The sequence below is a fragment of the Lytechinus pictus genome, chromosome 11 (genome assembly GCF_037042905.1).
Source record: "Lytechinus pictus isolate F3 Inbred chromosome 11, Lp3.0, whole genome shotgun sequence".
In the NCBI taxonomy this organism is placed as follows: domain Eukaryota; kingdom Metazoa; phylum Echinodermata; class Echinoidea; order Temnopleuroida; family Toxopneustidae; genus Lytechinus; species Lytechinus pictus.
The window spans coordinates 28,092,281-28,113,535 of record NC_087255.1 but is presented as its reverse complement, the minus strand read 5'-3'; the positions used below and the strand labels follow the sequence as shown (position 1 = coordinate 28,113,535).

The window sequence follows — 21,255 nt, the reverse complement described above, 5'->3', positions numbered from 1 at the left end:
TGTGACAACAACAATTCATTTATTTGGTGTCAAATGAGCAAAAGTCGATGTGATTAATTTTCCCCACATGATCTATTTTATACGGATAAAGAATTATTTTTTCAAACAAGCGCTTTGTATAGCAAGTAGAGCTTTTCAGCTGCTTCGGGTGTGAATTCGATTTCCGACCAAAAGACCCGAAGAAAAGTTTCTTACTTTTTAAATCTTTTCTGACAACATAAAATGGAAGGGCAATATAACAAGATAACAGTTTTTGCTTTAAAAAAAAATCAATTTGAATATATAGGCTTCAAGAGTTTCCACACTTAACAAAACAAAAGTTTTTTTCTGACATAATTAGCCGGAATGAAAAAAAACAACACAATTTTGACTGAACAGTTTCCACCGTTTTTATATGAAAACATAATTTTATGACAGATGGGGACTTAATATCTAGGAATTGATTTTTATTTATACCTTTTCCCTCTCATATTTTTTATTTTCTTCTCCTTTTTGTTTCCCCCTCGGTTAAGTGGAACTCTTTTTTTTTTTGGGGGGGGGGGGCGGAAGAGCTCATTAGCTCTCTGCCTTTTTGTACTTAATTGTTTCCAGGTTTGCTATGCAGGGCTAATGCAGTAATGCGGCCTTATTTGAAACTGCATTAGATAAGGAAATACAAACAATTAAATGATTCCATTTTAGATTAGTATTATTACATTCCGCTCACTTAAAAAAAATCTGATCAAAAGTCAATCACACAATGATGGTAAAAATCTACCCAGCCTTACTTGAAAAAAAAAATGGTTGCATTCCGAACTATCACAAGCATGAAACATGAAATAGCCGAGTTTTGAGTGTTATTTTTGGTTTACAGATCTTCATAATTATACCGCAATGAGAAGCAGCTTCTTCACATTCGCATCTATACCTGGAAATGTCATGAATGACAACCTTTCAGGTTGAAATTAAGATGCCAATTCCCATGCCAACACTCTAGCCTTATGATTTATATGATTAAGGTACATGAAGTGAATTAGAGAAAATCATTAGGGAGCATCTCACATCGTCTGTAATTTTTGTCGCCTTTATGCACATCAAGACCGCCTCGGCATGAAAGCGCGCAATAAAATCGACCGGGCGAGAGAAATAATTATTATTGTCGGTCTTCTTCAAATCACCCGAGTTATGCACAACTTCAACAGTGTATTCGGGCCCGAGTGTGTTTATTGAAAAGTTTGTTGACTTGAGCCGAGGAATGGGGTCCATATATCAGCTAAGGTTGCCTTCGAATATTCTCAAAGTTTGATGAGTAAGAGTGAACCGAGATTATACAGGCCAAGTCCAGATCAGGTTAATCAAGAACGCCATGTATAGACAGACCCGCGGAAAGTCGTAACAGCGAAATTAAAGAAAGCGAACGAGAAGATAATATTTCCTGCTCGTGTTTGCGTGTATACGTGGTAGCATGATAATGTCATATAATTATTGTCTCGAATGACAATTTTCACCAAGAAATATGAATATCTCCTTACAGTTTACGTGTTACCAGCGCCGACACTCATGTCTCTAAAAATACAGGTAAGTCAATTATATTGATACCGAGAATTCGATATTCAGGTCGAGCACTCTAGATTCACTACTGATGACCTGTATGTGATATATGGTCTCCATAATATGATCAATAAATAATCATTGACCTTTGATATTTTCACACTCCTTCTTATCGCTAATTACTAGTTTATCAACAATATCAACAATTAGCGCCTGTAAAATATTATTATTTACTTTTTTTTTAAAGTTAGAAATGTTAATTCGTTTTAAATGGGTTTTTATGTGTCAGTGGAATTTAATCCCGAATCATGAAATGTTGATCTTTTCATACATGGCATGATTTTAATGCTTATTTTTATGTTTAATCATGCTTTAGCTGGTATGTAACTGCGATTTACAAGTACGGTTTTTGTAAGTGTGGTTCATGTTAAAGATTGATGATTAACATTAAATTATCGATTGATAAAAAAATCATAGTAATTGATTGTTCAAAAGCAAATCTTGTACTTTAGAGGTAAGCGAAACATGTCTCATTTATTCTTTAAAATTCTTAACGTCTTTACCCCTCATGGACTCAAAAGGTAAATTTCATTTTCGAAGAATGGCTTATAAAATTGAATTTAATAGCCCTGCTCACCAAACGAGAATGTATATTTGAAGCTTTTATCATTCAGTATTTCTTTGTATACTGATTTTGAAGTCGGGCCTCGTTTAAGGGAATTTCCCCGTGACGAGTAAAACCATGCTATGCTATTCAAATCAAGCGGAACGGACGAATGCAGACCAATTGCGCGATTCAACATGATCACTGAACTTGATAAATAGTGAAAATATCAATTTTTTACATCGACCTGTGGGGTATGCTTGTTCATTAAGTGCTTTGAATGACTATTACTGCAAGAATGAAATCTTATCATATTTCAACGTTGGAGTTGGGGAATATCTGGCAACTATGTAATTTTCCTCATGATTAAGGAATCTATGAAACACATATAATTGATGTCGATGTTGAAATAGTATGCGAAGCAAAGCAATTTGGTCACAAGATCTATTCATTACAAGTTAAAATTGACACAATTAATCAATTGATATTCAAGCTGATCAGATTATGGTAAAAATAAATGACTTTGATCGATATTCTTAACATCATTTTAGTATGATGACGGACATAATGTAAACGACTATAATTCTCGACGGCCATCGAGCTAATATACCGAATATTGGGAGGCATGAACAAATCAAAATAGCCATTTGCAAAGACAGTATAAAGAGTGTGCAGTACGTGCTTTTAGCACATGTATAGATTAATGTGCATATAATCAGTCAGATGTATGCACTAATTTGTTTTTCGTTTACGATTTTAAAATGTGATCTATTAGAGCTTCACAAAATGGAATACCAAGCCATGGATGTAAGTGGTAATTGAAACTATCATAAAACTCTCTTGCAATGTTTTATCAACGGTCATTGGGCTAACATACCGACTTATTGGGAATAATGGATCGTAACAAGTATGAACTGGTAATGATTTGAATAGTGAATAATAAAATTTGGCATGTAATAAAAAGTAATTTAACACATATTCTACCTACATGTTATTATCATAACACATATGCATGTCATGTCATTTTTTTTAGACAAGGTAGAGGAGTGTTATATGATTACTGTTTATTGAACAGATAAAAGCGACATGTGAATCTTGTATATAACACAACTTTATGGAATAATTTGCAATGTGATTTCAGAAAAAAATCACAATAGAGAAATATTCAGCAAATGGTTTAAAAGAATGCAGCTAGAAGAATATAAATGATTAGATATTTGTATATGTTTCCTAAAACTGATAATCTCTTTCCAAATGTTTTGTGAATGATGGAGATATCATTTTTGTAAGTAGTGCAAATACGTTTGTTAAAGATTATCTGAATCAGTAATAAGTATAATCAACACTGAATACGAATTACTGTTCCACATATAAATGATACTATTTGGGGCTAGCGTCGATTAGCATTTGCTATTTTTTGGCTACACTTGGTCATATGTGATGTACTGTTTCATGTAAATGTACTTGACAGTGAAATTTTCAGTTGTGGCTTTGAGAGTGGTTTTGGTCAGCCTATGGTCAAATTTCAGTTCTTAGTATTTCTTGAACATTTGAAAGAGCATACTTTTTCTATGCACTTGGAAAAATGGCTGTAACACATCAACCTACTGTAGGTTTTTTTTCTGACAGTTTCAATCAGCCCCTTTTGTCTTTTGGAGGGATAGTGTTGCAATGTGATCTTCTTCTTGTGAACCAAAGTATTCGCCTAATAAAAGCTGGATGAACCCTTGCATTAATTCTTCTCTATAATCATGAACAGGATGTGCCTAATTGATGGACTACCTCGGGGCCATTTTGATAAAACCCGAAAGGAAAAATGAATGGTATTTAATCCCCGTTTTGTCTCCTTTGCACAATAGTATGAGGATGATTAAGTGCCCTTCAATAGACTTTTAACTTTAGTCCCTGTTTTCTCAAAAATTGATATTCTATGGTAGAGAATTTACTTCTCTTTGTAATGAGAGTTAGGACCATCCAAAGGTAACATCGAAGCTTGGAATCTCCTCTTTCAGTAGGTATCTTTATTTGAAAATTCTTTTTGTTGCCATTTCTTTTGGGGTTTTATCATGTCTGGTCAGATTTACAGTTGCAAGCAGAATTTATCAACTCCCGTGGTATACTTATGAGTATTTGTTTGTATGTTTGTTTGCATGTTTACAAATAATGCTTCAGGAATATATATGTTACCCCATGGTCATTATTTTTTTTCCTCAATGAAAAATGGGGCACGTCTTCACCAATAATTCGCAATGGGAGGTTTACTTGTGAGAGAGGCTGGGTGAGGAAAAGGTGTGTCTTTCTTGAAGGTATTAATACTAGGTGTTTTCCAACAACATCGTGCAAAAGGCTACATGTATGTGAGTATCCATGTAATTCGTGAATATTTTCAAAACCAACGAACATTGTCAGATCACTGAAAAATGAAATCGAACGAAATAAGCGTAAACTAGGCATATTGTGAATTTTAAATCAACCAATGATGCTCATAACACCCCTTTCCGCACACTCGCATTTTAATAGGTAAGTTGAATATAATGAAGGGGGAACACATTTAAGAAAAAAAAACCCAGCTTCAGTGCATATTACTTGTAATGTTTTGGACCCCTCAAACGCCCCCCCCCCCCCGGGACGGCCCTCTCTAGTGATTAGCTCACTGCCAAATACAGATGAGACGTGCGACAAAGAAAAAGCTCTGAGTGATTAAATAAACAATGAATCATTTTAATTACTGAGGTCCTTTTGACACTCGTAATCATCGAGCAATAAAACTCGAGTAATATCATAAACATTAAGTATCTGTTACAAGTCGAGATCTTTTTTCACAATTAGGGCAATTAATTTATTATTCGACAGCCCTTGCGACGAGCGCTGAGTTTCTTATGTTTAGATTAATTATCATATTTTGTGGGTCAAGTCCACCCAACACACATGTGATTTTTGGAGATAAGATAAAAATCAAACAAGCTTATCACTAAAAATAAAAGCCTGATGATTGATTATCACCTTGTCTGGAGAAATGGCACGTAAGTTGCACATCAGATGGGTCTATATGAGATTATTATTCATTTTTGTCTCACCTGCATAGCAGAGTGAGACTATAGACGCCGCTTTTCCGACGGCGGCGGCGTCAACACCAAATCTTAACCGAAGGTTAAGTTTTTGAAATTACAGCATAACTAAGAAAGTATATAGACCTAGTTCATGAAACTTGGCCATAAGGTTAATCAAGTATTACTGAACATCCTACATGAGGTTCATGTCACATGACCAAGGTCAAAGGTCATTTAGGGTCAATGGACTTAGACCATGTTGGGGGAATCAACATCAAAATCTTTACCTAAGGTTAAGTTTTTGAAATGTCATCATAACTTAGAAAATATATGAACCTAGTTCATGAAACCTGGACATAAGGTTAATCAAGTATTACTGAACATCCTGCATGAGTTTTACGTCACATTACCATGCTCAAAGGTAATTTAGGGTCAATGAACTTTGGCCAAATTGGGGGTATCTGTTGAATTACCATCATAACTTTGAAAGTTTATGGATCTGATTCATAAAACTTGGACATAATAGTAATTCAATTTCAAGTATCATTTAACATCCTGTGCAAGTTTCAGGTCACATGATTTAGTTCAAAGGTCATTTAGGGTCAATGAACTTTGTCCAAATTGGGGGTATTTGTTGAATTACCATCATAACTTTGAAAGTATATTGGTCTAGTTCATAAAACTTGGACATAAGTGTAATTAAGTATCACTGAACATCCTATGCGCATTTCAGGTCACATGACCAAGGTCAAAGGTCAATGAACTTTGGCCACAATGGGGGAATCTGTTGAATTACCATCATAACTTTGAAAGTTTATGGATCTGACACATGAAAATTGGACATAAGAGTAATCAAGTATCACTGAACATCCTGTGTGAGTTTCAGGTCACATGATCAAGGTCAAAGGTCATGTAAGGTCAATGAAATTTGGCCTTGTTGGTTTTTTGTTGTTGAATTACCATCATATCTCTGTAAGTGTATTGGTTAAGATCATAAAACGTGGACATAAGAGTAACCAAGTATCACTGAACATCTTGTGCGAGTTTCAGGTCACATGACCAAGGTCAAAGGTCAATGGATATTGGCAATTTTGGGGGTATTTGTTGAATTACCATCATAACTCTGTAAGTATATTGGTCTAGTTCATAAAACTTGGACATAAGAGTCGTCAAGTATCACTGAACATCTCATGCGAGTTTCAGGTCACATGACCAAAGTCAAAGGTCATTTAAGGTCATTGAACTTTGGCCATTTTAGAGGTAATTATTAGATTGCCGTCATAACTTTCAAAGTTTATAGGTATAGTGTATAAAATGTGGATATAGGGGTAATCAAGTATCACTGACAAGTTTTAGGTCACATTGTCAAGGTCAAATGTCAATGAACGTAGTATTGTATCATATGAATGTTGTTTTTTGTGAATAATTATTAAAAGTTTGTTTTCCAAAGTCAGCGCTGCTGCTATATTGAATCGCTTGATGCAGGTGAGACCGCCAGAGGCATTCCACTTGTTATGAGTATGTTCTGTCGATCATTATTTTTGGTGTAATATCTGATCGGCCAATTTTAGTTTACCACCAGGAACCGCGGAACGGAGGAGGGGGTGGGGGAGGGCGGAGGGAGGGGAAGCATAAATCCCCTTTTCTTCAGCAACCATGTATTGAATTACGTGACAAATAATAATCAGCTTGCCTTCTATCATGTCTATATTGACACATTATTGGTCAAATTGCGATCGATGTGTTCAACACTATATGAAAAACGGAAATGTTATTGTATAAACTTTTTATTTTAATTATTTTCCGCTATACAGGATGGCAACAACAGTATTGGACGATGTCAACGGAACGTCCGTCTACGAAGAAAGCACATATGTCCCCGTCGACGTACCAAACCTTCCGCGGTGTAGGTGGCCTGCTCCACATCCAGATTGGACCGTAGCCTTCGCAGTATGGGGAAACTCCTGGTTAGCTCATATCATCATCTTTGTCATCGCCTATGCCATTCTTGCCATATACAGTGGTTCCGTCCTATGCTACCTTGTTTGGAAGCGTTGTAGCGCCGAACGTGGAGCCCACGATGGGGTTCTTACAAAACGGTTGATTAACCTCCGAATAGCCCTTCATTCTCTGGTGTTCGTTGCCTGCTCCGCCAGAACAATGTCCCTGGGGATCGACCCATACGGAACGAGGAGGATTCTTAAATGCCCAAGTGGCGTGGTTCTTTGGTCTTTGGGATGGCCCTCCCTGGTGGCGTCCTTCAGTATCCTGCTTCTGCTCCTCCTGGAAACGACCCGACTGTCTCTGGCTCCTCCTCGAATCCAACGCCCCTCTGTCCTTGCGAGCATCATAGCTGTCAGCCTGGGTTATGTCCTCTTTTCCGACTTCCTAGTGGCTTACGACAACTCCACCAAGTACGCGGTGACAGTGTGTCAACTGCTCTTCATCCTTTGGGGTATATTGCTCTTCTTCGGGTTCATCTTCGTCTGGTGGAAGATCCACAGCAACCTCATGGCTAGTTCTCGAGGTCAGACTCAAACATCGTCCAACCGAGACAGCAGTGACAATTCTAAAATGCGCAAGTTGAACACCATCATCTTCGTGAGTGCAGCGATTGGTATCTGTCTCACGGTTACCAACCTCTACTGGGTGTCCTCAACCCTTGATAAGTCTTATCGACCTGAAGCACTTAAACCATGGTCCTGGTTAGCGTTCAGTACATGTCAAAGATTCTTGGAAATCGGTATCTCCATCATGATCCTCTTGACAGTGTCAAAGAGCAGAGAGAACAGTAAGGTTGACGATACTGGAAAGTCTGGCAACACCATCCCTACTGCGACAGCATAGGTTTCATTTAAGATTTATTTATTATTTTTATCTTATAGTCATACTTTGAATGAACTTTGCTCGGCAATCATTTAGGAATCGTCTTGCTTTCATTTCTTGTATAGTGTGTTGTTAATTTCGCTTCAGATTTATAAATGTACATATTTACTCGATACCACTCTATTCTCATTCTAAAGCTAGCTTCTTACATATGAATTATCTGTCAATTTAAGTAAATTGAAAAGATACATTTGTACATAATTGTGTTTATTTATTTACATTTCACAAAATCTTCACAACGAGCTCTTTCTTAGAGATTATCAGTGTTTATTTTACATTTTGTTGAATTTTGGAGTATAGAATGAGATAGATCATTCTGATATCCAGATATCAGTGAATATGACATTAAAATATTATAAGAATAATAGCTCAGATTTCTGGTAGTAGGTAAAGGGGGTGACAAATACCGTCTTAAATTAATAGTCTAATAACTCTCAACTATTCATTCCACTTCAATCAGTTTTGCGTAACTTGCCAGTTTAAATTATTTGCTATCTCATAGCTGTTTAATTCTTATTTAACTTCACTCAACTGTATAACTGTGGTACTTTTTTTAAAGATTCTTTTAAAATCAATTGCTTGTATTCCAGCAGCTTTTTTTTACATCTTGTATGGATCTGCATGGTATTTTTCACGAATAAATCTTGAATGCGATGAAATTACTAATTTCAAGGGTTTGTAATAAATCCATATCGGCTGTTCATGGGTAACCAGCCGAACATTTGATTTATATTTTAATTCTAGAAATTTCGAATATATATAGGGAACTTCTGGAGAAGGATCTGCTACCCATTACACAAACACGACAAAGCTTCTCGATTGATTTTAAGTATTGCCGACTTTCACCACCCTTGGTTCATCATGTGCAAGCAGTCTTACAAATCAATTTTATCATGCTACCAATCAATAACTCATCATTGTGTAACTAGGTCCCGATTAGTTCAAACATCTTTTCTGGAAATATCTGATGTATTCTGGATTAAAGGTTGGTCTTGTTTGATGGAAGCATTCCGCACCGGCCTTGTCACAGGCACACATTGCCATGGCACAGTCGGTGTAGGGGTAATCCGGATCGTAGCTGCTTTCTCCCACTGTAGATCAAAATAAAAGAATGATACTTATTAACCCTTTGACATGTTTGATGACATGTCGGGGGAGGTGGCACCAGGGTATTTGGGTAAGGAGGGGGGGGGGGCGACCTATCAATTGAATTACCGGGCTAATACTGAACGACCTACCTCAATTTCATACTATTCTTCATGCTCTAATCCGTTTTCACCCTTTTCCATGTACCTGAAAAATCATGGGGAGTGGCGCCCCGGTGACAGGGGATAGGGTCACCAAGGTCCAATTTGCTCTCAGGAACTTTAAATAAATTTCTCTGGCAATTTTTCTCTTAACCAATAGAATACGACGATTTCATTAGCTTGTAACAGTTACCATGTCTCATTACTGATATAGGCTTAATAGAAAGATTAGTGAAACGGGTCACGTTTGGTTTTGCGTTTATACATGTATGAAATAATGAAATTCACAACTGAGAATTAAACCTTAATCAATCTGCCAGCTGCATTTGTGATTTAAATCAGTTTGCCAAACGTTAAACGGCACCTGGAATTTGCGGGTGTATCAATAATTTGGACGACGCTCTTTTGATCTCGTTGAAAAGGTATCTTCTGATCTTGTTAAATATTTACTACATCATGTACATCAAGCAAGTATAGCGCAAACACCGAATGAATGATAATTTGGATCTGCGCACAGGACGAGTTGGGTTCGAATGGTTACAGTCACACCAACGAAATCGACTTCAAACCGACCGATTGTATGTCATTGGAAATAATGCAATAGCTATTGTCGGTCTGAAGACAGTTTGGCCTGACTGGGGCATTCTACTTTGTTGGAAAGGTGGTATAAGTTTTCTCACAGATAATAGTACATACGTATGATTAAAGGTGTATCACCCGTAATTTTGCTAGAGATAATACACATCATCATCAAGATAACGAAACGGTTTTTAGTTAAGTGTTTATCTAATAATCGTGCCATACAATTGCTTTCTGAGAGGTTATTGTGTTGACTATCATGCTTAGCCGGATGTTTCGTGAATACATGTGATATATCGAATTTAAAGATGACATTACTAATACGAAATGCAATTTGTAACTTATACTCATTAGCGTACCTAGGGGGGGGGGGGGGGGGGGGGGCAGGGGGCAGACTGCCCCCTGACGAGTCACAACACATGCAAGGGACATATCTCTGCCCCCCTGATCCCTGACGAGCTATGTGAAGACCTTTTTTTTGGAGGGGGGGCGGACGAATTTGCCCCCCCCCCTTTGGAAAATCATAGGTACGCCACTGCTTACACTTCAACATAATCTTTGTCATAATACTTTCTGCAATATTCAATGAAGGTCAGTAAAGGTTATGGGTATTAAGACCGTAATTCTAACATCAATTAGCTTCAATAAACCACTGGAAAACTTTTTTTAATACATGTAGAAAGCATTTCAACACCTTTTGATCAATTTGTTCATCTTTTAAAGTGCATGTAATCTTCAGACTTACGGAGAGATACATTTTCTGACTTACAATTTATTAAAAGGAAATGTAGTCATACATGTTGCATAATGTCTCGCAAATCTAACCATGCCAACGGTCCCTATTATTGGACAGGAAAAGAGAGAAAAATATGATATTGGATTACATAAGATAATATATGCTTACAGCACATGATCTCGGATCTATAGGTCCCACACTGCAAGGCTTGGTAGTTATATGGGATGATGTAGGCGTGATTGTAGCCTCGACACATTCCACTGAACTGTACGGCAGTATAGCAGTCATCATGGACCTGGCAACATCTGATTAAAAACATAATATATAAGTTTATACACTCTTTTGTCTAGCTTGATTTTGGACTCATTTGTTTACTTCGTGCTTGACTTTATAAAATCGGTGAGTGCTGGGCATGCTGGGGGTGGGGTGATCTCACAATAAAACATGGAATATACATGTATATCATAGGGGAATAATCCCTGAAGGCTATAACGGAACAACTGTTAAATCCAATTGTTAATTGTAGAGCATTGTGGCCCAGAGGATAAGTCTTCTGACTTTGAAACAGAGGGTCGTGTGTTCGAACCCCGGCCATGACGTGATTTCCTTCAGCAAGAAATTTATCCACATTGTGCTGCACTTGACCCAGGTGATGTGAATGGGTACCCGGCATGATTAATTCCTCGAATGTATGAGCGCTGAAAGGCAGCTCGAGCTAAAGCCGGGGTAATAATGATAATAACAACGCGCCTCGGAATAGAATATTTCTAGATAGATGGCGCTATATAAATGCCTATTATTATTATTAATCTGACCGTCCCATCGCCGATCTTATAAAGTCAAACACCTAGTAAACCAAATTAAGCTTGACAAAAAACATGGTTTTAATATTTTAACACTTTTTTCGGTAAGTTTGCAAACAATAACCTGTGAAGATTAATATCAAATTGTTGGTGAATCAATTCAATAAAAAATGTTTGCTGACACCTGTCTTTGTATTAAGATGTCTAGGATTGTTGCTTTGGTCTATTAATTGATCATCATCGCGTGAAAAAGAGAAAGATAAAACAACAACACATTATCATTATAGGTTCATTGATGTGAGAGTGTACTCTGAGTTACAAACTGTAAGTGAATAGAGAGCATTCACATGTCTATATTAATCCTAAGTAAACCGTAAAGTCTTACTTTCTAAAATGAATTAAATTAATATACCTTTAAGATTTTAAGTAAATTCATAGTTCGACTGGTCACTTCAGAGGAGTGTTTCATGAAACCATGGACCTACTACTTTATAATCAGTGATTTTGACTGACAAAATGGTTTTGAGCCAATCAGATACCAGGATTTCGGTAACTTATAACAACAGCCAGTGAAATCGCTGCCTTTGGGTCTCATGAAATGCTCCCCTGGATTGATCTTACATCCAGGATAAAGTTTTGTATACAGTCACACAGCCGAATCGAACTGTAAACTGACCGATGCTATGCCATTGAAAATATAATGTATTGTTTTGGTCGGTCTGTCGCTACGCCGGTGTAACTCTGGCAGTAGATTGAAAGTGTTCTCGGGGACATCCTGGATGTATCAGATGAAAATAGCTAAGAATGTTATCTACCTATCTGTGTCATCTAGCGGTTCACCATCACCACCAAAGCCGCAGTAACATCCGTAGCCGATGTAGTCAAGACCGACTTCTATTACACTCTTTCCGAGGAGACACTTTATCATCATTCCAAACTGGCCCAAATGTGTAGTATGAGGAATACCCATACAACCTGTAAAAGAGCACGATGTATGAACACAATGGATGAAGGATAGGGATGCATCGGAATCTTCGCTTCAGCTTAAGGTGTAGAGGCAGGGGCGGCGTCAGGGTATTTTAGGGAGAGGTCGTGGGACAAGACGGCCGAAATATGACCTTTTTTTTCTCTCTCTTTTGAATAACATGGGGCTATCATGATAATTATAGAGCTACACGACCTACTATTTTTTTCTGAAATTTAGAGTAAATTCTTGCTACATTTTTTTTTTACTCATATCAATATTATATAACAATAATAACAATTATTTATAGAACCCAGGGTAGCCACTTCAGCTCTAGCCAAATGTTCTCCCAGCTGGTCATGCATAATAGAATACGTTATTTTTAATACAATTTTCCACTCTAATAAGTCCGAGCGCCTGACAAGGCATTAGGTCCCATTTTTTAAGTCTTCGGTACGACTCGGCCTGTGATCGAATCAACGACCTCCCGTTTATGAGGCGGGCGCTCTACCACTGAGCCACCCCTACTAAAATCTAATTTCCATTCATAAGTATAATTCATCTATCTATTTTATAAGATTGAGAAAGTAGATACATGCCATTTGCTAATGGAGGACACACAATTTAGTTGACCTAACACGTAATTTCACTACATGTGGCCAACATTTTAAGTTATAACTATAAATGATAGAAACATTGTTTTCCCTGTCATGGTTGTCATGGGGATAATTATCAAATAATAAGAATCCATATAATTTGTATTTGAATATGAAACAAATAATGCACATCATTTCGTTCGGGCAACACTTTCACTTTCCACACATCGTGTTTCAAATCAATCAAAAACACCTCTGCTATATATACCCTGAGACGTTGTTTTATAATCTTGCATGTACGGTAATATTCTCGCTTATGTATGATCGATGTGCATTAGTTCTATGATAACTCACAATTCCCATATAAAAAAGTAATGAGAGATTACCATGATTACTGAGCTCACCTGCAAAAAGAGAAAAGCAAACGAAGTATGCAAGGATCTTCATGGTGATGGAATCACACTATTATGATTTCCACGCTTTAATTCAGTGACATCGAAATGAATATTAAATGCTGTTCCGGGACATGCATTATTAAATTCATCAGCGGGAAAATGTTATCTCAAATGAATTATTTTGTATTTTAGATATGGCACAGACGAAGAGATAACTAATCGGTGGGTGTTGAAACACCTGATGCTTGTTAAACAAAATTATGAGTCACTGAATTGTTTAGGCTACAAATAAAGAGGGTTTTAGAGGGGGAATTCAACCTTGGTCATAAAATGTTGTGTGGGAAAGGGGAAAAAGAAGTTAAACAGTACGGTGAAAGTTTGAAAAAATCGTACAAGCAATAGAAAGTTATGGCTGCTTTAAAATTGAAATCCCTAAAACAATGCATATTTCAAATTGGCAACTGGGTAAATAAATTAGGACAAGTGGGAAGGACAACTTTCCCATTGGCCATTTACTTAAAGGGGAATCCAGCCTTGGCCATTAAAGGACAAGTCCAACCCAACAAAAACTTGATTTGAATAAAAAGATAGAAAATCAACAAGCATAACACTGAAAATTTCATCAAAATCGGATGTAAAATAAGAAAGTTATGACATTTTAAAGTTTCGCTTATTTTTAACAAAATAGTTATATGAACGAGCCAGTTACATCCAGATGAGAGAGTCGATGATGTCACTCACTCACTATTTCTTTTGTATTTTATTATATGAAATATGAAATATTTTGATTTTCTCGTCATTGCCATGTGAAATGAAGTTTCATTCCTCCCTGAACACGTGGAATTCCATTATTTTAAAATTTTGTTCTTCAGGCAAGGAGGTCCTAATCATCAAATTCGTAAAAATTGAAATATTGTATAATTCAAACAATAAAAAACAAAAGAAATAGTGAGTGAGTGACATCATCGACTCTCTCATCTGGATGTAACTGGCTCGTTCATATAACTATTTTGTTAAAAATAAGCGAAACTTTGAAATGTCATAACTTTCTTATTTTACATCCGATTTTGATGAAATTTTCAGCATTATGCTTGTCTGATTTTTCTCTATTCATTTAAATCAACATTTTTCTGAGGTGGACTTGACCTTTAAATGTTGTGTTGGGAAGGAGAAAAATAAATTAAACAGAATGGTGAAAGTTTGAAAGAAATCGGACAAGCAATAAGAAAGTTATAGCTGCTTTAAAATTGAGATCACTAATTCTATGTAAGTTTCAAATTGGCAACTGGGTAAGTAAATTATGACAAGGGGCAAGGACAACTTTCCCATAGGCCATGTACTTTATTATCAGGGATTTGTGGTTTTCTCCTAAGTACCCATTCCCCTGGGGCAGTAATCTAAATATAACTTAGGTAGTATATTGTTTTATGTCCTCATGAAAAAATATATAATTTGAAATAAAACTTTTGGGAAAAATGACATTTTAGCCATAATATGTATTGGAGTACATGGAAGAGTAGTCCTTGCCTTACATCACTATGACATCCCATATGCGGCCAATTTGAAGTCTCCATGGGTAAAGTGATTACCAATATTTACAACTTTTGAAAATTCATAACTTTCTTGTTGTTTGTCCAATATTGTTCACACTTTCACCGATCAACTTGTCTGATTTTTCTTTTCCTTATAAAATCAAGTTTTTATTTGGGTTGGATTCCCCTTTAAGTACCTATTCCCCTGGGGCAGCAATCCATATAACCAATGTATAAAGCATAATGCTTTATATCTTCATGAAAAAAATATCGTTAAAAAAAGAAAAACATTTAACATTTTCTTTTATAGTAAATGGGACAGTAATTGCCTTACAACACTTTGTCATCACAAATACAGTCAATCTAAAGTCTCCATTGGTTGAGCGATTACCAATTTTTTACATCTTTTTATAACTTTCTCATAGTTTGTACGATTTTGTAAAAACCTTCACCCATGTAGTTGTCTGATTTTTCTTCTTCCGATACAAATAGCTTTTTGTTTCGGTTGAATTCCCCTTTAAATAATCATGTTACCTAGCAAACAGTGCAAAGAAAAATACTTACATTAATTATGATGTTTTTCGACAGGAATGGCTGTATCTTGGTAATTCATGGCCTGGTTATGGTTTGCTTGACGTTTCCTTATTACATTATGATCGATTTGCGAGAACCTCTTCGATTTATTTTCAATAGGTCTCTTCCGTCTCGGTCTCAACAACGAAGCAGTCCCCAAACCGATCGATAGTATGTCATTGAAAAGACCGTATTAATGTTGATCGGTCTGGAGTCGGTTTTATTTGGCAAGTGTGACTGCAACGTTAGCAAATTACCATAACACGATAGAACCAGATCCCATCCATCTCATAATGGTAAGATAGAGAGCAAATGGGAATATTGGTTTCATTCAAGTGGGAAGGAAAATTTCGGGGAGGAAAAAAAAACATGAAGAGGAAACCATTATTTTCCCCATCACTCTAACCGGTTGTTTTCTACTCTCGTTTTTTATATCAAACAGGACAACTATTTGACATTACATAATGGCCCTGACAAGCCACACCCACTTTCAAAAAACGCACACGCACCCACACGCCCTCACCGCCCTCACACGCCCACGGCCTAACCCACCGTTCGCACTCTCGGTTTTAAAAAGATACACACAACCTGTCCACAACCCACGCGCACATTTCGCACACATCACATGTCACACACGCTCATACCCCCATCGTCACACGCAAATACATCTGTCACCTACAAACTGCACATCCACTGTCATGCATAACATTATAGGAGTCCCCTTTTGATGAACTTGAAGCTTATAATAGTAATGCAACGTACGGAGACCAAACACCAAAGGTTTAATGTTTATCTTCTGATATAACTAAAGTTTATTACCATTAATCATGTATTTTATTGAATGTTTATTATACATGTTTATCTTTTGGGTAAATGCTTGTTAATCCGAAGACTTGTTATAGCGTCAACAGGCATATTGCACATAGCGGAACGTTCGTTAGTCCGAAAAAACTTCTTTAATCCGAAAATGAATGGCATTATTCCGAATGTTACTTAATTTAATAATGAAATAAGATTCGATAATTCTGAAATGAATTATGAATTAAACGAAGTTCCAGGATTTTGAACTTTTTTTTTCAGTTTCGGTTTAACGATCTCCTAAATAACGATTCTTCGGAATAACTATCTTTAACTCTTCTCTAATGTTTGATTTCCATTGGAAATTTGAATGTATGTCATGTTTAAAGAACACGACGGTCCTATTAAACAAACCCTTTACAAATATCTTAAATTCTAAATCATCAGCAGCTATCCTTGTCATATCGCTTATAATCCTTGTTATAAGTCGGTCTATTACGACGGAAGCATTCCGCACCAGCCTTGTCACAAGCACACATTGCTATGGCACAACCAGTGTACTTGTAGTCTACGTCATAACTGCTTTCGTCATCTGAAATAGAGACAGACAAAGTTCGAATAATTGCATTTACAATATAGTACTGGTATAAGACCTTATACCTTATACTCCCAGCGTATCATACCAAATGCAAACTAAAAAAAAAAAGAATTCATGGTACGATACCCTACGAATGGTCGTGCTATTCACTTTTAATGTCAAAATTCTCTAATTTTGCAACAAACCAAGTCAGGCCTTTCTTATTATATCCCATTTCTGACTTGTGAATTCCCCTTAAAGGGGAAAATTGAAACTATTAGGCATATTGATCCATGATACACTCATGTCTGAGTTATTTAATACTCATAGTTAACAAAAAAAAATTATCAATGAAATGTTTCCAATAATTGAAAAGATTAGATAAGGATTAAATATTGAATTAATCTGAATAAAGAATTAATGTTGCTTTTGGCTACCAATTCATAAAAAATGAAAACTAGTTTTCATCTTAATTATTCTTATACAACTTAAAATAAAATACAATACTTACAACACACGATCTGTGCTCTGTAGGTTCCACACTGTAAGGATTGGTAGTTGTAGGGAATGACGTAAGCTTGGTTGTATCCACGGCACATGTCACTTGTTTGTACAGCTGTGTAGCAATCATCATGGGTCTGACAACACCTGACATAGCACCAAGAATTATCATATCAATGATCTTTGTTCAGTATAGCAATAATCTCATTTTGGGCGCCCATTGCATTTAAAAAGTTTTTGAGGGGGATATTTAATAATGTCACGTTCTTATTATGGATCTTCTGAAGTGAAAATTCATTTCGGATTATGCGTACTGGAAACTAACTCAATGGACTTTTTCACACGTGAATCTTGAATCATTGTAATGATGATTGCGATTCGTCTTTAGAATCATCGGACCTTTCACACGCTCACTCGAAGACTGTGATTTGAATGGAATGGAGCTGGAATTCACCTCCGGAGTAGAATTTGTATATATTCGCGATTAGCGTTCGTGATTCTAATCATGTTTTAGTTTGGTTTCACACGTGCTAAGAATTCGTTATTAGCCTTATTTTTCGCTGGAATCATCATTAAAATTACGATTTTTAAACCGTGTGAAAGGGCGGAATGTCACCATGGTCAGACATTGTGCTCAAAGTGTGTTCACCTAGTGGTCTATATATGTATAGATGTAAGTTACACTTAACCCTTATATTAATCAAAAATTGTTTACACACTGTAGACACGTTTACCTAGTGCACTATAAATGTGATTCATACCGTTATACTCCTTCATATTATCAAAGAATATTTCACACTTTATATGTATTCCACTCTGTGTCCAGGGGAGCGTTTATGAAAGGACTTGTCGGACATTTTATTCGACAAGTCCCATTTTATCCAACAGTTGCCATAGATACAGTGCTTTTCAGCCGATCAAAATCAAGGAAATTATCAGATCTGACAATTTGTCGGACAAAAATGTTGATGAAATGCTTACAAATGAATTACAACACCTTCTTTAAATTTATATTACAATACAATGAATGAAGACTAAGTTATTTGTTAATAAATATATGCTAAAAATGAAATAGTGGACAGGGAATCTTTACCTGACCAAGGTCACGATGGTGGGCCTGTATGTTAAACAAGTTACTTCAAGAATTTGGAGATCTTAACTAACCCTAAAACTAGGGAACGTGAGGAAAATGAAAGGAGGATGAGGAAAATGAAAGGAGGATGAGGAAAATGAAAGGAGGATGAGGAAAATGAAAGGAGGATGAGATAAATTGTCCAATTAAATTTATTATGCAGTTTACCAGACAAGAAGACTATCTTTCTACACTTATATAGCCACAATGAACACCAACGTGTGGAACCTTGTGAGACATCACATTCAATAAAATCTCTGATTAGTTTTAATTCAAGTACAATTCCTCTGAAGATCTGATGAAGCTGGTTTAAGGTGTGTAAGCGTGGAATGGGGAACATTTTACGAAGGAATATTATCAAAAGTGTCAAAATAAATCATGAGACGTATTCTATGCGTCGGAAGTTTGATTTTCTTTCTGCTACCATCATGAACATGGCCAAGTTCCGAAGAATGGTCAAGCGTTTTGGGGATGTAAGAAACGTTATTTTGGTTCTGCCGACCGGAAATAGGAACATTTTCTGACCCTCGTTTTTTGGAGAAAGTAAAAATTTTGATTTTAAGGATTTGGTCTTTTTCGACATCCCAATCGCTTAAAGGAACGACACCCACTCTCTTAAGGGATTGGCCCAAATAACCAAGATGTTGGTTAAAAAATTACCAACAGTTTAGTTGATATCTGACCATTTTATATTCACCAATAGAATGTTTAACGTTACAAAAAGAGTGCAAAACCCCCGAATGATAGGCTATTTGATGTTACCTGCAAGACTACAAAGTGTAAAGGAAAAAAAGGGTCGATAAAAGATATTTCAATAATTTCTACGAAATTATGTTTTCTCTGGTTGGCTGTTCTTACCTATCAGTATCATCAAGAGGGATACCTTGGCCACCAAGCCCACAGTAGCATCCATATCCATTGTAATCAAGACCAGCTTCTACTGTCCCCATATCAAGAAGACATCCCATCATTACTCCAAACTGACCAACGTTTCTCGACTGGGGCATCGCAGCAACACCTGAAAATAATCGAGATGTTGTAAAGAAATACAGGTTAACTTTACAAAGGTCTTATCTGAACAAATCCTGAACTTCGTTGTGTGTTATATTTGACGAATTGACGTTGTTCATATGGATAACAAATAAGCAGGGATAAAAGTGCAGACACATGTAGTATAAGAAATGAAATTGGTAAGGTGTTGAAAAATGAAAACGAAAAGACAATCTGACAGATTTCAATGCCATTGTAATCTCTGATGATGTACACATGATATACAATTAAGTACACCTGCAAAAAAAGAACTGCTATGTTTAGTTTCACAAGTACGTCTGATATCAAGCTCTTAAATGCAATACTTGCTGTCACGGTCGCATCTATTATCTTTAAAAAATACTTTGTATGTAAGTTTCACCGAACATTTATGAAAATAAATACAAATACAAATGAAATGAATGAAAGCCAACATAAAACATCGGAATCCCTTAAATTTCAATGTGATTTTTATCAGGTCAATAGCCTTGTGTATGAAAGTTTATGTTTTCTCTAAAAACAACAATTATTGAATGACGACAAATAAGTCAAACTAAATATAAAACTACCTGCAAAGAGTATTGCAAAGTAAGAGCAATAGGCAACGAGCTTCATTTTCCCGGTGTTATGTCCTTATTTCACTTTGTTCTTCAGTATCCAGGACTTCACTGAGGCAAATACAGAGTGACCGAATATGTGAATAATAAACACCTGTCCAGAATTCAAATCCTATTGATATATAGGCCTAGTCAAGGGAAGATCGGGGATTTCAAAATGGGGGGGGGGGGGTACAGAAAAATAAACATATTTTGTTGTGAAAGATCCCCCAGAATATGATAAATACCAATAACACAGAAGTATTATTACACATTAAACGGCTCTCCTTTTCCATCAGGCATATAAGCAAGTATTAATATTAAAAAAAACAGCAATGATGATAATATATGGTGATAACTATTATTTATATTAATAATAAACGGTCTTTTATGTATAAAATGTCCCTCAATAAATTCTGAAAAAAAAAACAATATATTAATAAAACATGTCTTCATTCCAAGAAAGACCAAAGAGGTAAAATAAGAGGATAAGGGCCCCAAAGTGAGTCACGCGCCCTAGTGCCCCCCTCCCTGGAAACCTACTGGACCTAGCTTAAAATAAAAAGGTGACAAATTCACTATCGGGATAATTGAATTAAGACGATTATCCTAACATACGAGGACAAATAGTGAGACCGATGACATCTGTTTTACATCCTTCTTGTGGTAACCCCCAAACTACCGTTGTTTAAGTTCTTTTGTTTCAAGAAATTACCTTATTCTTTTATATCAACCCTTCTTCATTGATTCTTCTCTTTACTTTTCTGTTTTATTTTTTTAGGATATAGGATACATATACCCATACACACACCCACTAACACTCCTCGACACACTAATAACAACATGCGCACACGCCATTCTTGAATAAAACAAAAATCTCGAAGGTATTTTTCCAATATTTCGAATAAAAACAAAACCAACAAAAATATCTTCAATATTATTACAGATGCTCTTTGGAAAAGTTAAGACTTAACACGAGTTTAAATAGATAAAAATAAGAATATTATTAGACATTATCGGGAAGTTTGTTCCATAGTTAGATGACTGGATATTTATCAAAATTACGCATATCATGATATCATACTTGAATTTTCGCACTCACCACTACAATATACTTCTAAAGTACA

General features: G+C 36.1%; 2 protein-coding genes across 4 annotated transcripts; one reads left to right on the top strand and one right to left on the bottom strand.

The window, feature by feature from the left end:
- The first annotated feature begins 1,131 nt into the window (after positions 1-1,131).
- Positions 1,132-11,630, top strand: LOC129271623 (uncharacterized). 3 transcript variants are annotated; one of them, XM_064106262.1, is made up of 2 exons: positions 1,132-1,557; positions 6,999-11,630. In XM_064106262.1, exon 2 carries the CDS (start codon positions 7,000-7,002, stop codon positions 8,029-8,031), a length of 1,032 nt encoding a protein of 343 aa, XP_063962332.1. In that variant the 5' UTR covers positions 1,132-1,557; position 6,999; the 3' UTR covers positions 8,032-11,630. The 3 variants fall into 3 exon arrangements, with proteins under 3 accessions (XP_063962332.1, XP_063962334.1, XP_063962331.1); XM_064106264.1 differs by lacking the exon at positions 1,132-1,557 and adding an exon at positions 4,075-4,145 and having other exon boundaries at positions 6,999-10,192; XM_064106261.1 differs by lacking the exon at positions 1,132-1,557 and adding an exon at positions 4,430-4,491 and having other exon boundaries at positions 6,999-10,192.
- Positions 8,924-20,238, bottom strand: LOC129271621 (uncharacterized). The gene is made up of 8 exons (XM_054908923.2): positions 20,102-20,238; positions 19,362-19,521; positions 17,382-17,518; positions 16,740-16,885; positions 13,400-13,457; positions 12,251-12,410; positions 10,801-10,937; positions 8,924-9,161 (listed from the first exon to the last, which is right to left on the bottom strand). Exons 1-8 carry the CDS (start codon positions 20,145-20,147, stop codon positions 9,007-9,009), a joined length of 999 nt encoding a protein of 332 aa, XP_054764898.2. The 5' UTR covers positions 20,148-20,238; the 3' UTR covers positions 8,924-9,006.
- Between the last annotated feature and the right edge of the window lie 1,017 nt (positions 20,239-21,255).